General features: G+C 31.2%; 1 protein-coding gene across 5 annotated transcripts in view; it reads right to left on the bottom strand.

Moving 5' to 3' along the window:
• Positions 1 to 21,444, bottom strand: part of PTBP2 (polypyrimidine tract binding protein 2) — a 70,075-nt gene that overhangs the window by 18,009 nt on the left and 30,622 nt on the right. For all 5 annotated transcript variants that reach the window (XM_079105480.1, XM_079105481.1, XM_079105483.1 and 2 more), the window contains exons 4-8: positions 20,835 to 21,007; positions 19,785 to 19,928; positions 16,374 to 16,538; positions 16,177 to 16,287; positions 9,373 to 9,568 (exon numbers count right to left, since the gene is read on the bottom strand). In XM_079105480.1, coding sequence (XP_078961606.1) covers positions 9,373 to 9,568; positions 16,177 to 16,287; positions 16,374 to 16,538; positions 19,785 to 19,928; positions 20,835 to 21,007 — 789 coding nt within the window. The remainder of the gene's footprint in view (positions 1 to 9,372; positions 9,569 to 16,176; positions 16,288 to 16,373; positions 16,539 to 19,784; positions 19,929 to 20,834; positions 21,008 to 21,444) is intronic.

The raw sequence follows: 21,444 nt of genomic DNA, 5'->3' as shown, positions 1-21,444 counted from the left end.
CTTACAGCACATTATTTCATTTGCTGAAAATAAAAAGTTATTTTTTGAAAATGACAATTTTGAAACAATCCCTTCCTCATTTTCCACTAACCTTCCCATCAATACCTATTTTGTTTTCTGGAATCCACTCTTTTTGTCTATCATTAGTAACTATATTTTGCATCACAAGCTTGCTTTATAATTCAAAATACAATAAAACTGGTCATAATAAAAAAACTTCAATAACCCCCTCAAAATTGATTTTACCTCCCTAAACCTTTCCCCAAAGGGAAAAAAAAGGATGCTTTATTCATTAATTTTATCACCCAATATTACTTTCAGAACTGCTATTCTACCATCATCAAAGAAGGCAACTTTTTCTATATGAACATGATAAAATAAAAATCCCTCTAAGACTCACAATGGTCCTTAAGAGTAACTCATATTTTGTAATCCTCAAAATTTCTACTATACTTTTGATCCAATACACTACAATCAATTCTAGGATTTAAGTTAGCTTCAGAAACAAATACTGGTTAATATGTAACAAGCATCATTACAAGCCAAGCACTGTGCAAAATTCTTTAAATATTTATCACATTTAATTCTCACAATAGTCTTAGATGAAAGGGATTATGATCCTATCTATTACAAACGTGAAAGCTGAGATAATGAAGCCAAATCAGATTTTGAACTCAGGAAAGCTGGAATTGAAGCCCATCATTATGCACACAATCTCACTGCAAACACTTCCCCTTGGGTAACACTTAACTCCTAAATTACCAATCCATTTCTCCTTCCTTTCTGTGGCATATTTCTTCAAACAGTACCAGGTACTTTTAAAATCATATTTATAGCCTCGTTCTCTTGTAATCTGAGATGCACTCTTGTCAATAATCTTATAATTACTGGATTAAAGTCATTTCTAATTTTAATCCTATTTGTTTGATCCTTCAATATCATACCTATGATCTCTAAATTCATAACCCCACAGAACTCTTAAATCCTAGACTAAATTTCATATGGTCTGGCAGAGTTCTCTACATTTGATTTTCATAAATAATCATATCAATATGCCACATAGTGTTACTTTTACATTTAATGTTGCCCATATTTATTGCTACATTATTTTCTCATTTCTGCTTCTACTTTAGATTCACAATTATATCTTTCTTTGACCAATAGGCTCCTATCTACTATTCCTCATCTCCATTTTCAACCAACAGCCTGAAGTCACAGTTGGTGCATTAAAACACCGGATCAGTTTTACTCAATTGTTAAAAACCGTTATCATTCACAGCAAAGGTTCTTAACCAATTTTTTGGTCAGTCACTTCTTTGATAATATGATGAAGGTCAAATACCTAAGACTTGGTACCAATTTATCATGAGATACTCTGAAGCTCTCATCATTTGATCCTAAAAGAGACTAATAATTTCAGTATAAAACTCCTACTCCTTGGATAACATCATTTCGAAGATCCTGTCTCATAGAGTTTTTTCTAGTATTACTGCCTTTCACGTTTTTCCAATTACCCCATGTGTCACTCATAACTTTGGCCACTCCCAAAATATGATCTACAACCTGTTAGATTTGATGCGTTTCTAACCCATAAAACCCTCAATTTCTTTTGAAGAAAAAAACACTCGTTATGTTCTAATACCATACTTATCTTACGTATTATTTCAGTTTGCCTCCACTATTCTTATTTGATGCTTTCACCAGAATGAAAGTTTTGAAAACAGAAATATTATTCTGTATCCCTGCAGTGCCTAGAAGTGTTCCAATAGTGTAATGAATGAATCAGCCAGAATACCAACAAGGAGAAGCAGAATCCTTCTAGAAATATGAAATATACATGGCAGTTACTTAAGAAGGACATCAGAAAATCTGAACAAGTGGGGAAAATAGGAAGGGCAGGTTTACGGGGCAGGGGGATGGGGGAGATGCCACTCCTAAATTAAAAACAAGACCAACAAGGGAAATAAAATAGGAGATTGGAAACAAAAAAGACAGGAAAATTTTGGGGAAAAAAAAATCAAGAATATAATCTAAAATGTCCTATATGTATCTAATAATTTCTTGGGAGCTGATGGTGAAAATCTCATGCATAATTTTTACCTCTTTGGCTAGAGGCCCATTTTATACTATGGTCATAAACACATAGTTTTTCTTCTACTAAATTCAGAAATAGCAGTAAAGAAGTAAAGTTACTTCTTTAAAATTTTTTTCTTTGATGTAGCCATCTCATATATAACGGTCAACCCTTAAAAACAAATTTCTTCAAAATAAAAATCTACAATCTGATTGTACTTAAACTTATCTTCTATATCCAAAGGCTAGAGTTGATTATCACAGAATTCAAAGTATTTGGTCTCAAAAATACTAAGTGTAGGATGAATATAAGAAAAGGTTTTCAAATATCTCACAGACTGTCTTGGGCAAGGTAAAGAATGGTAGATACAAAATTAATAAACAGAAGAAATTTCTTAAAACTAGAGCTGAGAACAATATAATGAGTAAACACAATGGCTTAGTTTAAGAAAGACCATTAAGGGCTGGAGTTGTGGCTCAGGGGTAGAGCACTTGCCTAGCACATGTGAGACACTGGATTTGACCCTCAGCACCACATAAAATACATAAAAATCATGTATTGTATACATAAAAATCATCTACAAATAAAATGAGAAAAGAATCTGAGAACCTCAAAAATTAAGAAAAAAAAAGAAAGAGGAAGGAAAAGAAAGAAAAGAGAGAGAAGACAGACACAGACAGAAAGACTGGTCATTAAGAACTTTATTCAAAATTCTACCTGGGATACTCAAAAGGTGACTTATGAATAACACTTTTGTCCTACAGTAATGACATTTTATTGAGAATATGATCAATAAATAGGTTAAATTGATATAATAACTTTATCTTCTACTGTTTATATCATAAACAGTATGGCCACAGTCCATACTTCCAAAGTACTCAAGGACCCTACTTCTTAGAAACTGGTATATATGTATCTTCATAACTCTTTCTACTGGGGTTTCTCTTTAGGAAAGTACTTAATTGCCTACATTACAATAAACTGAAAGCAGCCTTAACTAATTTATGAAAATACCAAACAATAGTTCCATTTTTTCTAAGCTCTGAAGCTATTCAAAAACTCTAGCCCTTAATGGTCTTTATTAAACTAAGCCATTGTGTTTACTCATTATATTGTTCTCAGCTCTAGTTTTAAGAAATTTCTTCTGTTCAGTAAAAAAAATTCAGTCAACAGCATCTTTGAAGGATAGTGAAACTCTGCACAGACTCAAATTTATTAAATAATATGAGACAATAATGAATCTCATTAAAATACACATACAAAATGAAAATACATAGGCATTATGTATTTCAAAAACATACATGGGTACTATTACCTAAATGCTACAATGCTAATTTCTAATTTGTCTTGCATTGTAGTTTTTCCTCTCATTACTTCACTGTGAGAGAATATAAAAGCAAATATACAGCAATGTTCAACAAAAGGCGTTTTTCTCTATATCTTGTAGATTCATATTCAAAATATGCAGATTACACACATACATGTATACATGAAAAAAAGAACATCTAAAGGATGTTAACCCTTTTACTGAACAATTCAGTCATACTGGAGGCTATTTTCTTCTCATATTTAGCTGTAAGAAATGACCTATTGGTGTTTGCTAAGAAAATATTACAATTCCTAGATTTTTATTATATGGGAATAAATTTCGCTTTGAGAGAAACTTGTCTAAATTTCAATTAACTTTGTTTAGTCCTTTATTCTCTTCTCTTTCATTTTTGGGCAGCTGAGATAGAAAATAATTACATTAAATAATAAATAAAATTTTAAAATAATAAAACTGTTCACTTTTTGGCTAAGGTCACCATCTCATCCACTCTGGGGCTACCAGAACCTGTGAACAAGTTTCTAAAATTTAAAGCAGACATGGAAAAGGACCAATGCTGTACCCATCATAAACTGATTTAACTATTTAACCAGAAATCAAAGTTGGGCACAACTTCTTCCACTTGAAATTAGCATATAAATTTAAGAATTTAACTGTTTTGCACAAACTGTTGTTTAGGTAAACAAGTCTCGCTCATAAAGGAAAGTTCCATTTTGTATTTTCAATTATCTAGACAGAACACATATATTAGGGGGGGAAATCTTCATATCTTCTTTTCAGTATAATAAATGAAGGCAGAAACCATCAGTAGAAAATAAAATGGAGAGACCAATGTCGCCACTGCAAACCACAACCTTTTTTTTGAATGGCGGACTGAACCCATGGACACTTTAACCACTGATCTACATACACATCCCCAGCTCTTTTTACTTATTTTTTTTTTCAATTTTGAGACAGGGTCTCGCTAGGATGCTGAGGCAGGCTTTGAACCTGGGATCCTCCTGACCCAGCCTCCTGAGTAGCTGGGATTATAGGGCTGTACCACCACACCCAGTACCACAACCAATCTTAAAACATCACTAAAATCACTAAAAGTGGGGTAACCAGATGTTATATGCCTCTTACTGAGAAAAAATGACATATCACAAACACTTATATTTTTACTTAAAAAAAAAAAAAAACAACAGGAATCTGAATGTAATCTAGCTTTTGGAGCTAACTTCCAGTTTACACACTGCAGCATACAGAAACAAATTAACGTACTACAGAGAAACAGACCTTTAAATTGTGGAACTTTCTAGAACAATAACTGTTACTTCATTAAATCAATGGATCTGAGTTGGAAATAGAAGACTTATGGGGTGGGTATTTGGTAATATTAAGAAGTCATTTGTCAATTTGGTTAAATGTGATGATCATATGACTTGGTAAGAAAATGAAATTATTTTAGAGATACTATAGTAATATTTGAGATGATATGTCATGGTATCAAAATTAGCTTTAAATAACAATAGAAAAAAGGTGTGAGCACTACTATACCAAAATGATGGGTATTTGGATTTATTTTATTAGTATATGGTGAAATCATTAATTAAAAAGTTTTATAATATTACTATGGGGACAGTACATTTCAAAGTAACAGAAAACTTTCAAAAATCATTTAAAAATAAATTTGTTTGCAAATCTTATGCATCATACATAGAAAACACAGTAAACTCAGCTTAACAGTGAAGTAACACTATATTCGCAGCACTGTACCAAGACAGATTTAAATGACAGGAATAGATTAATATTGCCCAATGGATAGAAAGAATGTCTTTTTCTAAAGTCACCACTAACAACTTTACTGAAAAGCTAAAATTAAGCATCTAAAAAAAAAAGAAAACTTTTTTTCTACAGCAGTAATTTATAACCCTCATTACATAGTAAACAATTTTGGGATCTTAAAAATAATATTAATATCCTGGACCAATCACTCCCAGTAATTCTGAGTCTGGGTGGGGCAGGGCCTGGTGATTTCAATGTGTAGCAAAAGTTTGGTTAACACTAATTAAGGGCTATTTACTTTCATTAAAAAAAAGGTTTATGACTGTTAAAAATTGTCATCAGAATGTGTAGCAAAAGTTTGGTTAACACTAATTAAGGGCTATTTACTTTCATTAAAAAAAAAGTTTATGACTGTTAAAAATTGTCATCAGACTGCCAACAAAAAGTATTCTTTACCTTTAAGACTATATGATAATAAAGGTTATTATTTTATTTAAAGTGCATTAAAAAAACTCTAAAGGAAGTGTTCTTTTGATGCATTATCTATCCTAATTTTTAAATACAGACAACAAGATCAAGAAAAATTACTTCCAGCAATTCTTCTAAAAGTGATCTACCCCTTAATAAATTAACTACACTTTTTAACATGACAAAATGACCATTATTACGATGTCTTAATTTATAATCTCAAGGATTTTTGACCACCTTAGTCTTTGAAATAGAACATGTGAATGACTAATAGACTGCCAGATTTGTGATTATGCATTTAGATGTCAGATTTCTAACTAATTATAAAGCACTGTCTCCAGTCTGGATAAATGACATTTTCTGAGGCACTGTGATCCCAGCGCTAAAGAAAAAAAGCAAACCAGGTTTTAAGAAATAATTGTTTAAAATTTGTAATACTGATTTGAAGGTAAAGAAATATAGTCAAGTGGCTAGACGAATAGACACACAGACGTATACACACATACAACACACACACGAAATAAAGTGAATATGATTCTAAATATTTAATAATAGTATCACTTTATATTTGTGCCCTGCAAATGAATAATTTTCTATTGAGATGAATTAAAGAGATACCAAATAATGAACATAAATCCTTAATAAGTACTTTGTAATAACTACATATCCCAATAGAAAGAATCCAGACAACTTAATTCAACAATTATAAATATAAAGTAAGTATCTAAAATTTGCAAACTAGAGCTGGGGGTATAGCTCAATGATACAGTGCTTGCCTAGCATATATGAGGCCGTCCTGGGTTTGAGCCTCAGCCAATTAAAAAAGAAGCAAACTAGTTCCTAACATATTAAACAGATACTTTTGTATCAAATTAATATCTTATGGAAGTAGAATAACCAGCCTTATACACCATTCATGTTAGCTTAAATTAATACTGTCCCTCTGGGAAGAACTTTCCAATATCATCAATAGATTTTAACAGTTTCTTTGACTCAATAATTCTTATTCTAAAAATCCAACCTAAGGAAATAATTTGAAGGGTAAAAAAAATCATGTATAGGTTGTTTTAATAAGATGCACAAAAGTAGATGAAACATCTTTCAAAGGTATGATATATTCAATACCGTAATGTGCAGGTATATAATTATTATTTTTAAAAAGTTCTAATTAAAATTACAATTTCTAAAAAAAAAAAATTACAATTACAGTATGACTTTAATTTTCTATAAAAATGTATTTTCACAGAAAATATCAAAATGAGTGGTTATCTCTTATAATGAATACTAAAGAATATGTTATTTGATTTTTAAGGTCCAATTCACCTACTTTCAAAGTAATTTAGAATGCTTAAAATAAAAATTCAGGTATAAAAAGATACAAAACCATTAAAACAGGTAAAAGATTAAGGTATTTAGGAAAGGTGAATTCACCACCTTTTCACCACAAAATGTTTTCCTTTTCCTTATCATGCAGAAATGCTGAAACAAAATATGCTATTAAAAAAAAATTCAACATAGAACTGGAAGAAGACAATAGATAAATTTCTTTTTTTATTTTAATTTTTAAATATTTTTAGTTGTAGTTGGACACAATACCTTTATTTTTTTTTGTTTGTTTATTTTTATGTGGTGTTGAGGGTCAAACCCAGTGCCTCACATGCAAGGCAGGCGCTCTACCACTGAGTTACAACCCCAGCACCAGCCAAACTTATTAAGAACTAAGCAATGAGGCTGGCAATGTAGCTCAGTGCAGAGCACCTGCCTACAATATTTGAGGCCATGCGTTCCACACTAAAAAAGGAAAAAAACCAAAACAACAGTAACAACAGCAACAAAAAAAGAACAAAACAACTTATCTCAATGGTAGTCTGCCTAACATGCATAAGGTGGACCTGTGTTTGATCAAAGGCACTGTGTGCAAAACAAAAAACCTGAGACATTTACGTGTGCTTAATGCAAAATTGTAATTAAAAAAATTGAAGAGAAGTATAAAGTAAAACAAGTTAATTGTGCAAGGGTTTTGTTTTGTTTTAGGATTTATTACATCTTTAAAAATTTCACCCAAGCCTCCCAAGATCACAGGAAGAAAACAGTGATGAATTCCCTAGCAGAACAATCAGGTAGCTTCTAAATATGATTCTACTCGGAATGCAAACACATCCAAGCATAACCGAATGAGAAACACATAGATTCTTAAGAGTCCAAAGAAGTGATTACTATGGTTCATGTTTGATGCTAGATGAGTTTCTTGGTATTTTATCCTTAAATTGTTTCTTTAATGAGTTGCACATGAATTTTTAAACTTTTCAGAAACCACAAAACCTTACTGCTAACATCTACTTTATTTGACTATTTTAAGGATTCAATAACATATATGCCAAGCGCCTGGCAGAATGCCTAATCTATTTACTCACAAAGTAAATGTTGATTCTATTTTCTTCTATAAATTAATACAAATTAGAGTTCAGCAACAGTAAGAACTAAAAGCATGGATCATGTATCATTTATTATCATGTCACAATCTTGACTTTGTCTTTAAAAACTACATACTACAATATAGTCAATGACATTAACTTGCAAGCCAAACTGAAGGAATTGAGGCTTCAATTCAAGTAGGCCCACATAGCAAGAGAGATTCTGTATGGAAGGAATGTTAGCAACCTAGTTTCTATTACAGTCATGATAAATACTATGGCCTATGCAAGACATATCAGAATATTAAAGGGTAAGTTTTATTTGAAGTCATCAGAATTACTTTCAAATATCAACAGCTCAATTGCACATTCTAGTTTCTCATTCCACATATGTAACGTTTATAGATATATACTTACGAATGAATAGCATTAATATTACATCTCCATAGCAAATATATATTTCCAAGAATCACTTCATTAACACTTTTTAAAATGATGGACATAAACTAAACTCAAGAGCTAGTTTGTCAACCATCAATCTTGGATTTCATATGGAAAACAACAGTGATTTAAAGATGTTACAAAACACCAAAACAATTTTCCAAACACACAAAATTAAGCTAAAATTCCATGTAAGCTATAAATCAGTATGTTCATTTTACAAAATAACATTTTGCCTTATTTTTCTTTTGACCCCATCAACTGTCAGTTGCATATTTTTATACTGTATTAGATGGCTCAAATCCATTATAGACAAGGTAAAGGGTAAATGATAAGAGAAAATGCAAATAGCAAAATATGTTTTATAGAAAATTTCCAGTTTACATCATTTTTGAAAAGAGGGTAAAATAATGCTTCAAAAAATCTACACATACTCCGGTTACATGCTTTGTTTGTTAACACATCACTGTTTCCATGTAGCACTAAATTAAAACAGTCAGATGTTGCCCTAAAGACTAGGAACAAAGGACTCTGCCTAGACTTAGACACAGAAAATATGACATCAAATTTGAAGCATAAACACTTTATTAAAAACTATGATTTTTTTTTAACAGAACTTTTGTTTTGGGAGAGTGACATGGGAGAGAAGAGAAGGTGGTGAAAGGAACAAACAAATATAATATTAATTAAACTTAAGAAGAATAGTTTAATTTTTTTCTAACAGCATTCATATGCCTTCTCACCTAAAAACAAAAGGTCATGAAACCTGACATAATTTATGAAAGTCCAAAACAAAGGAGTCATTATACTTACTGGAGTTTAACAGGCACTGTTCCATTTAACAAAATGGGAGAAAGTGGAAGAGACAATAAAAATCATACCTAAAAGGGATGTCTCCTTGGCAAACGCTGCAGCAATAGCTGGGTCCAATGCAGGCTGCCCATCTCCAGATGGAAGATCAGGTCGAGTATAATCCCTACTTTTATCATTGTTGTATTTTACATTCAAATTCACAAGTTTGGAAAAATCAATCCTTAGGGTACAGCAAGCATTATAAATATTCTGACCATCTAGGGCCTGAAAAAGCGAATAAAATACATCAGTGATCTTTAATAAGGAATGGAAATTAGCAAAAACAGGGAAAAGGATGCAAATTTCAAACATCATACTGTACTGTTCTCACTGAAAATGTATTTCCACCAAGCACTATTTTCTTTAAATAGAAATTTTTCATTAGAACAAACATGTCATAATTACTGAAAGAATAAACCTCTATAGTTGCTTACACAAATCTTGTAATTCATTCAAATAGTCTCATTCTCTGAAAAAAATTTTTTTCCTCAATACACAAAACTGAGTTTTTATACAATTATATTTACCAAGTTAAAAACCTAAAAACTAATTCAACAGAAATTCATCCATTATAAACCACTGGTAAAAATTCATCTTAAAGGGACTTCGTACACATTGGGACTTGAATTCCATTTGGGTTAAGTAAGGTACCTACCATCACATAAAAGTAGAAGCCAAGTGTCAACTTTACCAGTCATTATAATATAAATTAATCCAATACCCTGCTGTAAAGGCAAACAAACCATTGAAAATGGGTATTCATTTACTCATGTAGTATTCACATAGAGAAAATATGAACAAAATAATAGAATGTATACAAGATATAAATAATAAAAAATAAATAACAAAATTACTCTCAGGTTACTATTTCAATAATATCAAAGAGAAAATGATACTTTATAAGACCTAGCTTTGAGTCACCTAGGTTAATGCTAAAATTAAAGTACTGACAAAAAATTAATAAATTCAAAGTCTTTTGAGAGCTATTTCTAAGCAATATAGAAGTAAACTATTAAATTAGCAACAATGATTTTTCCAACTGTTAGAAAGTCTTCTAGAAACTTTTGACATTTTCCTTTTTAACTTTTAGAAAAATCTTTATGTAGGTGAAAATTACACAATTATACCTAAGGTATAAGAGTTGGAGGAAAAAGCAAACAAGAACTAAATTAAAACTGTCTGCAACAGAGGAAAATAAGGATACATTTAAACAAGAATCCAGGAATTTTCAGTAGCTAGATGAAGTAAGGTGATCATAGTAGGGAGAAAAATCAAGTTAAAAATATACATATGCAAGCACACTTCAAGCTCATGTATCTACAACACCCAAGAAAAAATAGAAGCACACATATAAGTCCTATGGTTCAGCAAAAGGGAATTCAGTGATCTTGCTAACACAAAGTTTTTGATAGTAAAAGCAACATACTCTGCAATAAAATATTTCAAATATGCCAACTCTTAATCACAGCTTTGACTGAAAACAGAAACAACTAGGAAAAAAAATGTCATAGTGAATTTAAAATTTATAATTAAAACACGATCATCAAAATGCAAGAAACGTAAAGAAACAATGCAGTTAAAACAGCACAATGAAACACTGCGTGTAGATTAAAAATATGAACCGTCTCAAAAATATTTCTGTTTCAATGTTTACTATTTATTTATATAACTTATTTTTATGAAGATAATTCTTGGGGAACAGATTTAACAAATGCTTAGGGAAACCTTAAGTTCCAAATTCTTTAACTATCTTACTAACTACTTTTTAGCAAGTCAGGAAAAAACATCAAAATCAAGAACATAATATTAAGCTTGTAACACTGATAAAATATTTAAGACCTTTTATTTACCAACATAAAACTCTACACTAAAAGATCATGCAGGATTTTCCTAAAATATTCTAAATCATGGATTTCATAATAAATCTTTCATTAATATGAATGTGGAATACATAAAGAGTGAATGCAAAAAGGGTAAGTAGAATTAAGTAGATGTGAAAGAGAATGTTTGCCTAAAAAAGTAAGAAAAGATACATTAGGTCACTCGAAAAAATTTTAAATAAATGATACACTCTTGTTTTTGCAAATATTTCACTTTATTTTTATAGTAACTGATAATGTATAACCTCCCAAAAGGAATAGTTAAAAAAGAATCCAGAAGTATGCTAAAATGACCATATGCAAAAACTTCCAAAAGACACTATTAGAGATAATCCTAAATGAAAGAGATTAGTAATACTCATGAAAAGCTGTTTCTCATAACAAAAACAAAAAAGAGCGAGCTGTTTTCTAATCATGTGTATTGTAATTTAGCCACATAAAAAAAATTTTTTTAAGTCAGGTGAAAGGAGATTACATCATGTCTATTTTAAAAAACTGCAGTATTTTCATGTATTAATTTTATTCCTCAAAAACATAAAAGCTACATTTTTTAGACAAGGAAGCTAGATGTGGTGGTACACACGTTATCTCAGCAATTCAGGAGGCTAAGGCAGGAGAATCACAAATTCACAAGGTCCTCAGCATCTTACCAAGATCCAAGGGCTCAGTAGTAGTGCCCCTGGGTTTAATCCCCATTACCACAAAAAATAAATAAAATATAAAGCCAAGGGAAAGGCTATCTGCTTACACTTCATACCCAAAAACATCAATAAGACTTTTCTAAAAGATATTAAGGCATTTTGTTTTATAAATGTAAATATCAGTTATTTTCTGATAATTAGGATTATATGACTTTTGATTATCAACCTAAATGTCAATGTTCGATAAATGTAACAGATAACAAAGTTGATATGGTATCCACTCCAATATATAACCTGACAGAAAATACAGACATTTAACAAATAATTATAAAGATCATGCCAGGTGTGGTGGTGGCATGTCTGTAATTCCAGCAGCTAGGCAGGTTGAGGCAGGAGGATGGTGAGTTCAAAGTCAGCCTCAGCAAAAGCAAGGTGCTAAGTAACTCAGTGAGACCCTATCTCTAAATAAAATACTAAATAGGGCTGGGGATGTGGCTCAGTGGTCCAGTGTCCCTGAGTTCATTCCCTGGTATCCCCCTGCCCTCCAAAAAAGATCTAATCCAGGTGATAAGAACTTTCTGAGATAAGGCTTCTAAACTGATACTTAAAAAAGGAAGATAAGCAGAAGATGAGCAAAAGGAGATGAGAAAGCAGTATCAGCAAATGGAATGACAAGTTGTAAACCTAATGGATCAGAAAAAACACAGCATATGCAAGTTATTTAAAGTTCAATAGAACCAAAGAGGGGGAGATGAGATAGGAGAGTCAAGTAATGGTTTATAATCTCATAGGTCATGTTAATGACTTTAGACTTTATCCTAAAGGACAAAAGTCAGTCACTGAAAGGCACTAAGAATAAAAGAAATAAGACTTTAAGTGGGAATATTCTCAGTACCCTGTGGAAAAATAATGGGGTAGGGGAAGATGCCAAAGCGGTGAGTTTAGTCAAAAGACCAATTAAGCAGAGATTTCTGAGACAATGACTTAGACCAGGGCTACTCAAGAAAAAGTTCATGAACCAGCAGCACAAGCCATACTGCATGAAGATAAGAAATTGTGTCATAATTTATATCAGTATTAATACTTGGCATACTGTAGCTGGAAGTATGCTGATTTGTTCTTAGGCACAAGCCCCTAAAAGCCTCAGTTATCAGCACTCTGACCAATACCTGTTTAGACAAGGGTAGTAACAGGACAGCTGGAGACAACTGATCAGATTCAAATACACATTTATGAGCTAGAATCAATTTTGGTGCTAGACTGGAAGAAAGAGGAATAATTCTATGTTTTCTGGCTTGCTGAAGAGACTGAAGTTGGTATCTTGTACCGTGACATAGGGAATGCCAGAAACCAAAGTTCAATAATACTTGGTTTGAAAGTGTCCAATGGTTTACTGCATTCTTAGTCTGGGGTCACTGAGGAAAGGTCTGAGCTAGAATAAATAATGTGAATACTATGTATAACTGAGACTAAACTGTGAGAGTAGATGAGGCTTCCCAGGCAGAAGAATGTGACAAGAAATACCAAGAGAGGATAAATCCAGGTGAGAAGTGTCAAAGAAACCAGTAAAGAAAATGTTAAACAGTGACCTACTGTGTCAAATGTTAACTGCATATAATACTGAATAATACTACAGGGATTTAGGTACTCTAATGATCACTGGTGACACTCAGAAGACTAATTTGGGTAAACAGAGCTGAAACCAAATTATACTAAGTAGAAAAATAAGGAGGATATTAAAGTTATAAACAGCAAAGACAGCTTATTTAAGAAGTCTGGTTATAAATCAAAGGGAGAGGAAAGGCTGGGTGATAGATGGAAAGGTATCTAGAATTATAGATGGAGAGATATATGAAATTGAGGTAAATTTAAAATAGAAGAGATCTGAGTATGTCTGAACCTACTGGTAAGAAGCCAACAGAGAGAAATATAAAAGAGAAGAGATGGCAGATAGCATCAAGTATCTTAGGAGGCGGCAGAAGATGGGATCTATTTTTTACTGATCTTAGGCAAATAAATATCTACGCCTTTTATTGAAAAAGAAAGATAGGTGCAGATATTAGAGCTTGAAAAAAACAAAATCGATGGAGTTTCCATCTGATGCTTTTCTGCAAATAAGCAAGAGTGAGTAGATACACAATGGAAGGAGAAGTTTCTATCTGATCTGGTCCTTGTGAAAAACAACAGGCTGATTGAAGGAAATAGATTTTTCAAGCAGGAACAGAAGGCCTATTTGTAAATGATGCTCATGAATTTAACTGACACCAATTATCAGATAATATGATATGATATATTCTTTAAGTACAGCCTTGATGCAGGTATGAAGAATGCAGATGAGTGAGTTATGAAAAGTTTTACTAAGAGGTCCAGATTATATAATAATGGGGCAAAGAAGCTTGGAAAATAAACACCTTTTATCTTCTTGAGTGCCATGAAATGAGTTCAACTATGAGAATATAGAACATGCATTTAACAACATACTCATCTACTCTTAGAATTAATTATTATTTTAGATCTTTATAGAGAAGATATAAGTGAGTAAAGATAAACATACACAAATACCTGTGGTGTAACACTTTTTATCAGCACACAGAAGACTGGTTAAATGAAAATCTCAAACTCAACATAACTGAGGCACTCTTTTATCATAATATTAAATGTAACTACATTACTTCAGACAAGACATACATATATTTTTCCTGTAAGAATTATAGTCCAAATGCACTATAACTTCTAATCAAATTCTATTTCCCTGTTTCTTTACTAAATAATTTTTCTCTGGATCAGAAGAAAAGGGCAAAGAAAATATTCCACATCAAGAAAAGTGTATACCATTTTAAAATAAGATTGCGATTGCAAAACAAAAATGCTGTTAAAACAATGGCTTCTATATTGTTCCTAGTGCTAAAACCTCAAGTCACACTGATTTTGGTAACTCAATGTATACAAAATTATTTCCAGCATTGGGAGGTCAGTGCATGACAAAAAACATTATTTTGGGGAAAAAAGAATGCTAATAGTTAACCTGTGTCTGAAAAGGAAAGGATAATAAGATGAGTTTATATAACCTGGGAACCAGTTGAGTAGCAACATCTTGAAGAAATGTCTGAAAGGGACCTGAAAAAATGTCTACCTCACAGACTGTGCATTATAAGGAATTCATCTTTTTAAATTGTAGCATCATTTTATAACAAAAGAGGGGAAAAACACACTATTCTCCTTAAAACTCAGAATAATGGTCTGAAAAAAATGAGATAACAGTACTTGGGAAACTATTATAATTATACTATTATTAGGAGGACAGACTTTTGCTACCTAAAACTACTTTTTACTCCCCAAATGAGATACTGAAAATGGAAATTCAATGAAACAAGAGTCAAAAATGGCCTGAGTTCCAAATAAATAACCTTGATCTGGAAGAAGCACTACAATACTAGAAACCATAATTAGTCTGAAAGTAAGGGAAAGAAAGAAAATGAGCTATGGCAAAGGTATATAAAGATTTAATGGTTTCATAATGTATTTTAATGGTTTAATTAGCAGAATAATAATAATGAGACTATATGGCACAGGAATTTAAAGAGACGATAGAATTAAGTAAGATACACACACAAAAAAGATTTGGCTATTTGTAAGCACAATATACTAGCATGGTAGTTTTCAATGGCAGGATAACACAAATTTTACTTCTTTAGTAATCTCTTCCCCTCCATATATAAAAATGACAAAAAAGATATGAATAAAAAAGCAGAATCTATTTAGAAACTCTTTCTTAAAAAAGGAAATCTTTAAAAGCATATTAAGATATAGTCTTAAATAAGAACCTATCACAGCAATTGAGCTATACCTATAGTGATATATTTCATCCAATCTCAAAATTACTTTGAAACTTCCACTGGAAGCTACAAAAAATCTTCATAAAGGTGTGCATGCACAATACACACCTACTATTTTCTCAACAGTACAAAACTTTCCACCTAAAACAAAAATGTAAAATAATTCAAGTCTGTATTACAGATAATGAGTTATGATTATCCTTAAAAATACACATTTTTATGCTAATGATTAAGGTACCCTAAAATTATGTTAGTATTTTTACCATCTACAATGCTATGTGTATTATTAAATTACGTAAGGATCGATACATTTTATATGTATGCATCTATATATATCACAAATACCTATTTATAACTACATATAGATACATCATCATATATATCTATATCTATATCTATATCTATCTATCTCTCTATATATATATATAAAATCAATGGAAAAAATACCACTATCTCAAAAGAAGTTCTAGACTTACTAGTTTTGCTTGTTGAGCATTTACTGGATCACCATACTGGAGCAAAGCTTGAAACTGGTTGTTTTTTGTAAAAGTGATTATCTTCAATACAGCACCAAATTTAGAAAATATCTGTTAAAACATTAAAAGCAAAATATTATTTCTCTACTCTATTACTATTTCTCCTATTTATAGATAAGTATGCAAATTAAACTTACTTGGTGAAGAACATCAAGTGTTACAGGGTAGTACATATTGTCAATAATTATTCTAAGTACTGGACTCTGGGCTGGAGTCACTGCACTCTCACTAACTGTGGTGCCACTAAGAGGAGTGTTTGCTGTTTGGACAGCTGTCACAGCTTGAAGCACTGCTTGTGCACGCTGAAAATGTAAAGAAAGTAGTTTAAAAACACTCATTATTCTCACTTATACTTTGTTACATGTTGTACTATGGCCTGTCTGTAATTCAAGTACTCTACTGGTATTATTTCAAAAATGTATCCAGTTTTTGGCACTGATGTTGAACAAAGAAGTGAAAATAGGCAATATAAATTTATTCTTGAAAGAGCATGATGTAGTTTGATAAATCTATATGACCAAGAATGTTTTCAACAGAAATTTTTAGTTTTCTAAAATAATACTTTAACCTAACATTATTCATTGCATAAAATAGGTATACAGCAAATCTCAATAAAGAAACTACTGGATTATCCAAAAGAACTTATAACACTTATGACAGATTATTACAAGAAACTGAGCTTTAAATGTGAAAAATTAACATAAAACTGAAAAAATACAGTAGTGTTAGGAAATCTTCAGACACAAGAGATTAAATTTTGTTAAGTACATACTTTGCAACACTGTAGTAAATTTTCTCAAATGTAGTATTTCCACTGTAATGCACGAATCAGTAACAACTAATGTGTTAAACTTTTTTTCCCCCCACATTGGAAAAATGTTTGCTAAACTACCACAAAGAAATGATGTGCACGAGGTTGGACTGTTCAATTTTAACATATATTCACAAATATTCCATGCACCCTAATCCTGCAAAGACAGTTTAGTAATAAATAATTTTGAAGTAATACTGGCAGAATTAAAAAAAAGCTTCACATAATTGTCACACTCCACTCTGCTTTGCAGAAATAATTTGGCACAAAATTGGCAATGATTATGCAGTGAAATACAGTAGGTAGAAAATTAATAGTGAATTGGTAGGATTTGGTGATTTAATGAAGGGTTGTAGGAGAATTTATGGATAAAACATTTCATTTTGTCTTTCTTCTTTTATGAGGCTCTAATTCCTGTAAGTGAATAGCAAATGAAATAAATACAAACACTGAAGAGAGGAAAGGTCATCATTAGCTGAAAATAAAATTTCCTGAAAGAGAAAATGAATGAAACCAAAAGGAACAGAAGACACAGTAAAAACATAGCAAGCAGGGATGACAGTAACAGAAACCAGATTAAAACTAGACATGTTTGCAGGAGGAGGGAACGGAAGGAAAACAAAGGAATTAATGGAAATTCTAGCCAGTGTACACACAGCTAAACTCCTCTTCCCTCCTCTGACATAGCCCCTACCATTGAAAGACAAAAACAACAACAAACCCTCTCTTAAAAGAATCAGAAGTTTTAAAGGAAGTGTTGTTAGCTCAGAATAAATACCTTTTTAGTATGGGGACAGGGGAACTAGCTTAGTGTTCGACTCCTCATTACTTTACCCTATGGGAAAAGCATGAAAGTGTAACAAAATCTAACTGTGCATTCTGAAAAATGAACAGACAACAAAAGGCAGGGAAGAGTGAGAACAAGACAACAGCTAACACTGAACAAGACAATTCAGAGTATACTAAGGGATGTGACCAACTACAATATAAAAAATATTGAAGGACATTTGAAAATTAAAACTATGACTTCAAAAATAATTTTTTTTCCCTCTCCCCCTCAACAGAAGGAACTTTGTACTCATTGTTCAGTCTAAAATAACTCAGACTGGAATAAGTGGCTTACTGCTTAACCCCTTTGAAATTCATTATTCCAATGTTCCTTCTCAATAGGCTTTCAGTGGTCATCCTATTTTAAATTACAATTCCCTCTCCCCCACATACATCCTTCTATAGACTCCCTATTTTTATTCTTTGTTCCTTTCTTTTTGAATTGTTTAAAAAATGAGAATGTGGGGCTGGTGGGGTAAACAGATAGCTTGGATAGCATGTGCAAGGTCAAGGTCCTGTATATTATACCCAGCACAGCAAAAACAAAATAAAATGAAAATGTGTTCATGAATTACTTTACCAAAAATACTAATAAATACGTTGGGATAACAAATTTCATTTTCAGAGAAAATACTAAATGAAATAAAATAAACAGAGACAAAAATATAACACGATTTTACTTAAATGTACTCTGAAAAAACCAAACTCATAAATGTAGAGAGAACAGTGCTACCAGAGACACCAATGGTATAGGAAGATGTTGATCCAAAGATACAAAGTCTCAGAAGGAACAGGTTCTGGTGATCACTGTACAGCTTGGGAGCTGCAGTTAGTAATAATGTATTTTATCTTTCAAAACTAATAAAAGAATGTATTTTAAATGTTCTCACCACAAAGAAATGAAAAGTACTCAACACAGTAGTCTAATTTGATCATCCTAAAATGTATACATGTATCAAATCTCAAATTACACCCTAAACATTACATAATTGTTAATTTAAAAAAAAAATAGTAAAACAAATGCAAAAACTGTAAGTTAACAAAATAAAGAACAGATATTCTTTTGGTGTATTTCATGGTATTTTTACAGGTACACAGAGGTACACTTCTTCAAAAAGAATGGAAGTTTATTTCTGAAAATTAAACCAACAAAACAGCTGAAATATTAGCCCTTTTAGGCAAAAACTTTACAAGTCTTATTTATCAAAAAACTACCAAAGGGATCTCATGTCGTTTTTTACAAAGTGATGAAATTTATAAGGAATCATTTCCTGTTAAATTTTCAATAAAATAAAAAATCAGATATAGTTTGTTTTCCTAAACACAAAGATATCATCGGCTTAAAAATATTAAAAAAGATAGTCTCTACAGCAATCCTACATATTTAGGTCTAAAAACAATTGTATACTATTTTTTAACATTAATTTTAGATAACATTTCTAGATTGTATTTTTACAAAATATTCTTCGTTCTTAAGATTTTATATTCCAGGCAAATTATTAACACATCTTCAAAAGGAATTTTTTTTTTATAAGAAATGAAGATCTATTATAAAGAATCAAATTACCAAAGGCACTGAACATCTTTACTTAAAATCCAAGCACCAGTGTTATACAGTTTATGCTAGTACTTCTGTCATAAATAGTATCTATACAAAATTTTGACTTGCAACAAGAAAAAAACTTTTGACCAGGCCTTTAGAAGAATTTAAAAATTAATTCATCCAGTACTAACTTAGAACATGAAAATAATACCACACAATGATATTTAATATTTAGGAAAATTATGTACAAAAACACAAATAATAAAAAGAAAATGCCTACAGAAACATCTTCTGAATGGTTAACATTTTATATTCTATTATTTATGAATTTCAGGCCACTTTATTTATGTACCCACACATACTCACTTGGTTTAATGTATTATCTGTCTTTAGTTCTTTGTGATTGGAGTACTGGATATAAATTGGTTGGTTACGAAGATGAGGTGTCACAGCAGAATAGTAATTAACCATAGTAATAGCTGCTTCCTCTGTTGCCAGTTCCAAAAATGCCTGATAATTTAAAGAGCAAAAATTTTAATAGTATGAATTAAACTCAAATCATGAATACAATTCAAATATCTGTGTAATCTAAAATATAACCTTGATGTTAATTTACACACTCTAATAAGTAAAATTAGAAGTCTCTTATTGAAGTTTCAGTATACAATTAAAGCTAACATAAGAAAGCTTTTGAGTACACAGTGCTGCTGCATTCTACTTTCCATAGCCCAGGAATCTATTTCCATCAACTAAAAATTAAAGAATCAACATTCTATTGCTCCTAATCTAGATGTTACGAGGTCTCAGTCATTTGAAAAGCAGTAAAATTTGAGAAACAAAACAAAACAAATTATTAAAGATTAGATTAACACTATAGTCAAGAGAATGTTAATTTTATAAAGTCATCTAAATAGTATATTAGAAATTTTAGAGCAAAGTTTCATATTTATTATATCTGAGTCCTAAAGTTAAGTTACACATACTAATTTCAAATTAATTTCTGATAAACAGTACAAGATAAATATTTTCATTGGATAAGCTTAAGGTTATGATGCTACTAGCATCCCTGATTAATGATATCATAAAGAAAAAATAAAAGAAATACTTCATTTGTATTTGCCACAATCTCATTCTAACAACTCCTCAAAACCAAAGTGATAAAGTAAATTTGAAACATAAAACTTGAAAACTGCTATGATTCATTCATTTTTGCTATCTAGCATTAGTTTCCCACATACAACTACCAGGAAAAGAGGAAGACAAACTTTTTTTTTTTCCAGAAAGTTAATCCGTTTATTAGGTGATAATTCACACAAAATTATAACAATATGCCGAAATAAAAATTTGAACTGTATGGTCACTATTAAGTAAACTAGTTTGCTATTTAACATTTCATAAACCTTGAAAGAATTATACCTGGTTTTTTCCTTTCAGCATAAGGATGTTGGTCACCTTACCAAAAGGTAAGCCTAAAGCAATAACTTCAGTTTCTGTCACTTCTCCAGGTAATTTTCGAATATGAAGTACACGAGAAGGAGCACCATCCATTTTATCTTCTCCTTTAAATTTCTTACTATCATTACCATTGGCTGAAAGATATTTAAAAACAGTGTTTACACTTGAGCAATTCCTAAAAATTCAAAAACTGGGCTTTCAATAGAATGGAGAAAATCATATCCATCCATTATTATTTAATAAAATTAAGTTAGCAATTAAGTTATGATTGCTGTTAAGTAATGTTTCTGATATATAAAGTGATTAGCCAAAATATTAAAATGCAATTTCATAAAAAAAATACAATAACTGAAAAACAATTATTTCAAACTAGCCATCCTTTTGCAGACCAACACAAATATTGCAGGCTCCCTTATCTGGAGGAGATACATTCCAAGATCCCCCAGTGTTAGGTCTAAAACCATTGAAAATACCAAATTCTAGACATATCATGCTTTTTCCTATGCATACTATTATAGTAAAATTTCATTTAGAAATTAGACATGTTAAGAGATTAACAACAACTAATGAT

The sequence above is a fragment of the Sciurus vulgaris genome (assembly GCF_902686455.1).
Source record: "Sciurus vulgaris genome assembly, chromosome: 1".
NCBI lineage: Eukaryota > Metazoa > Chordata > Mammalia > Rodentia > Sciuridae > Sciurus > Sciurus vulgaris.
This window is presented reverse-complemented; position numbering and strand designations above follow the sequence as displayed.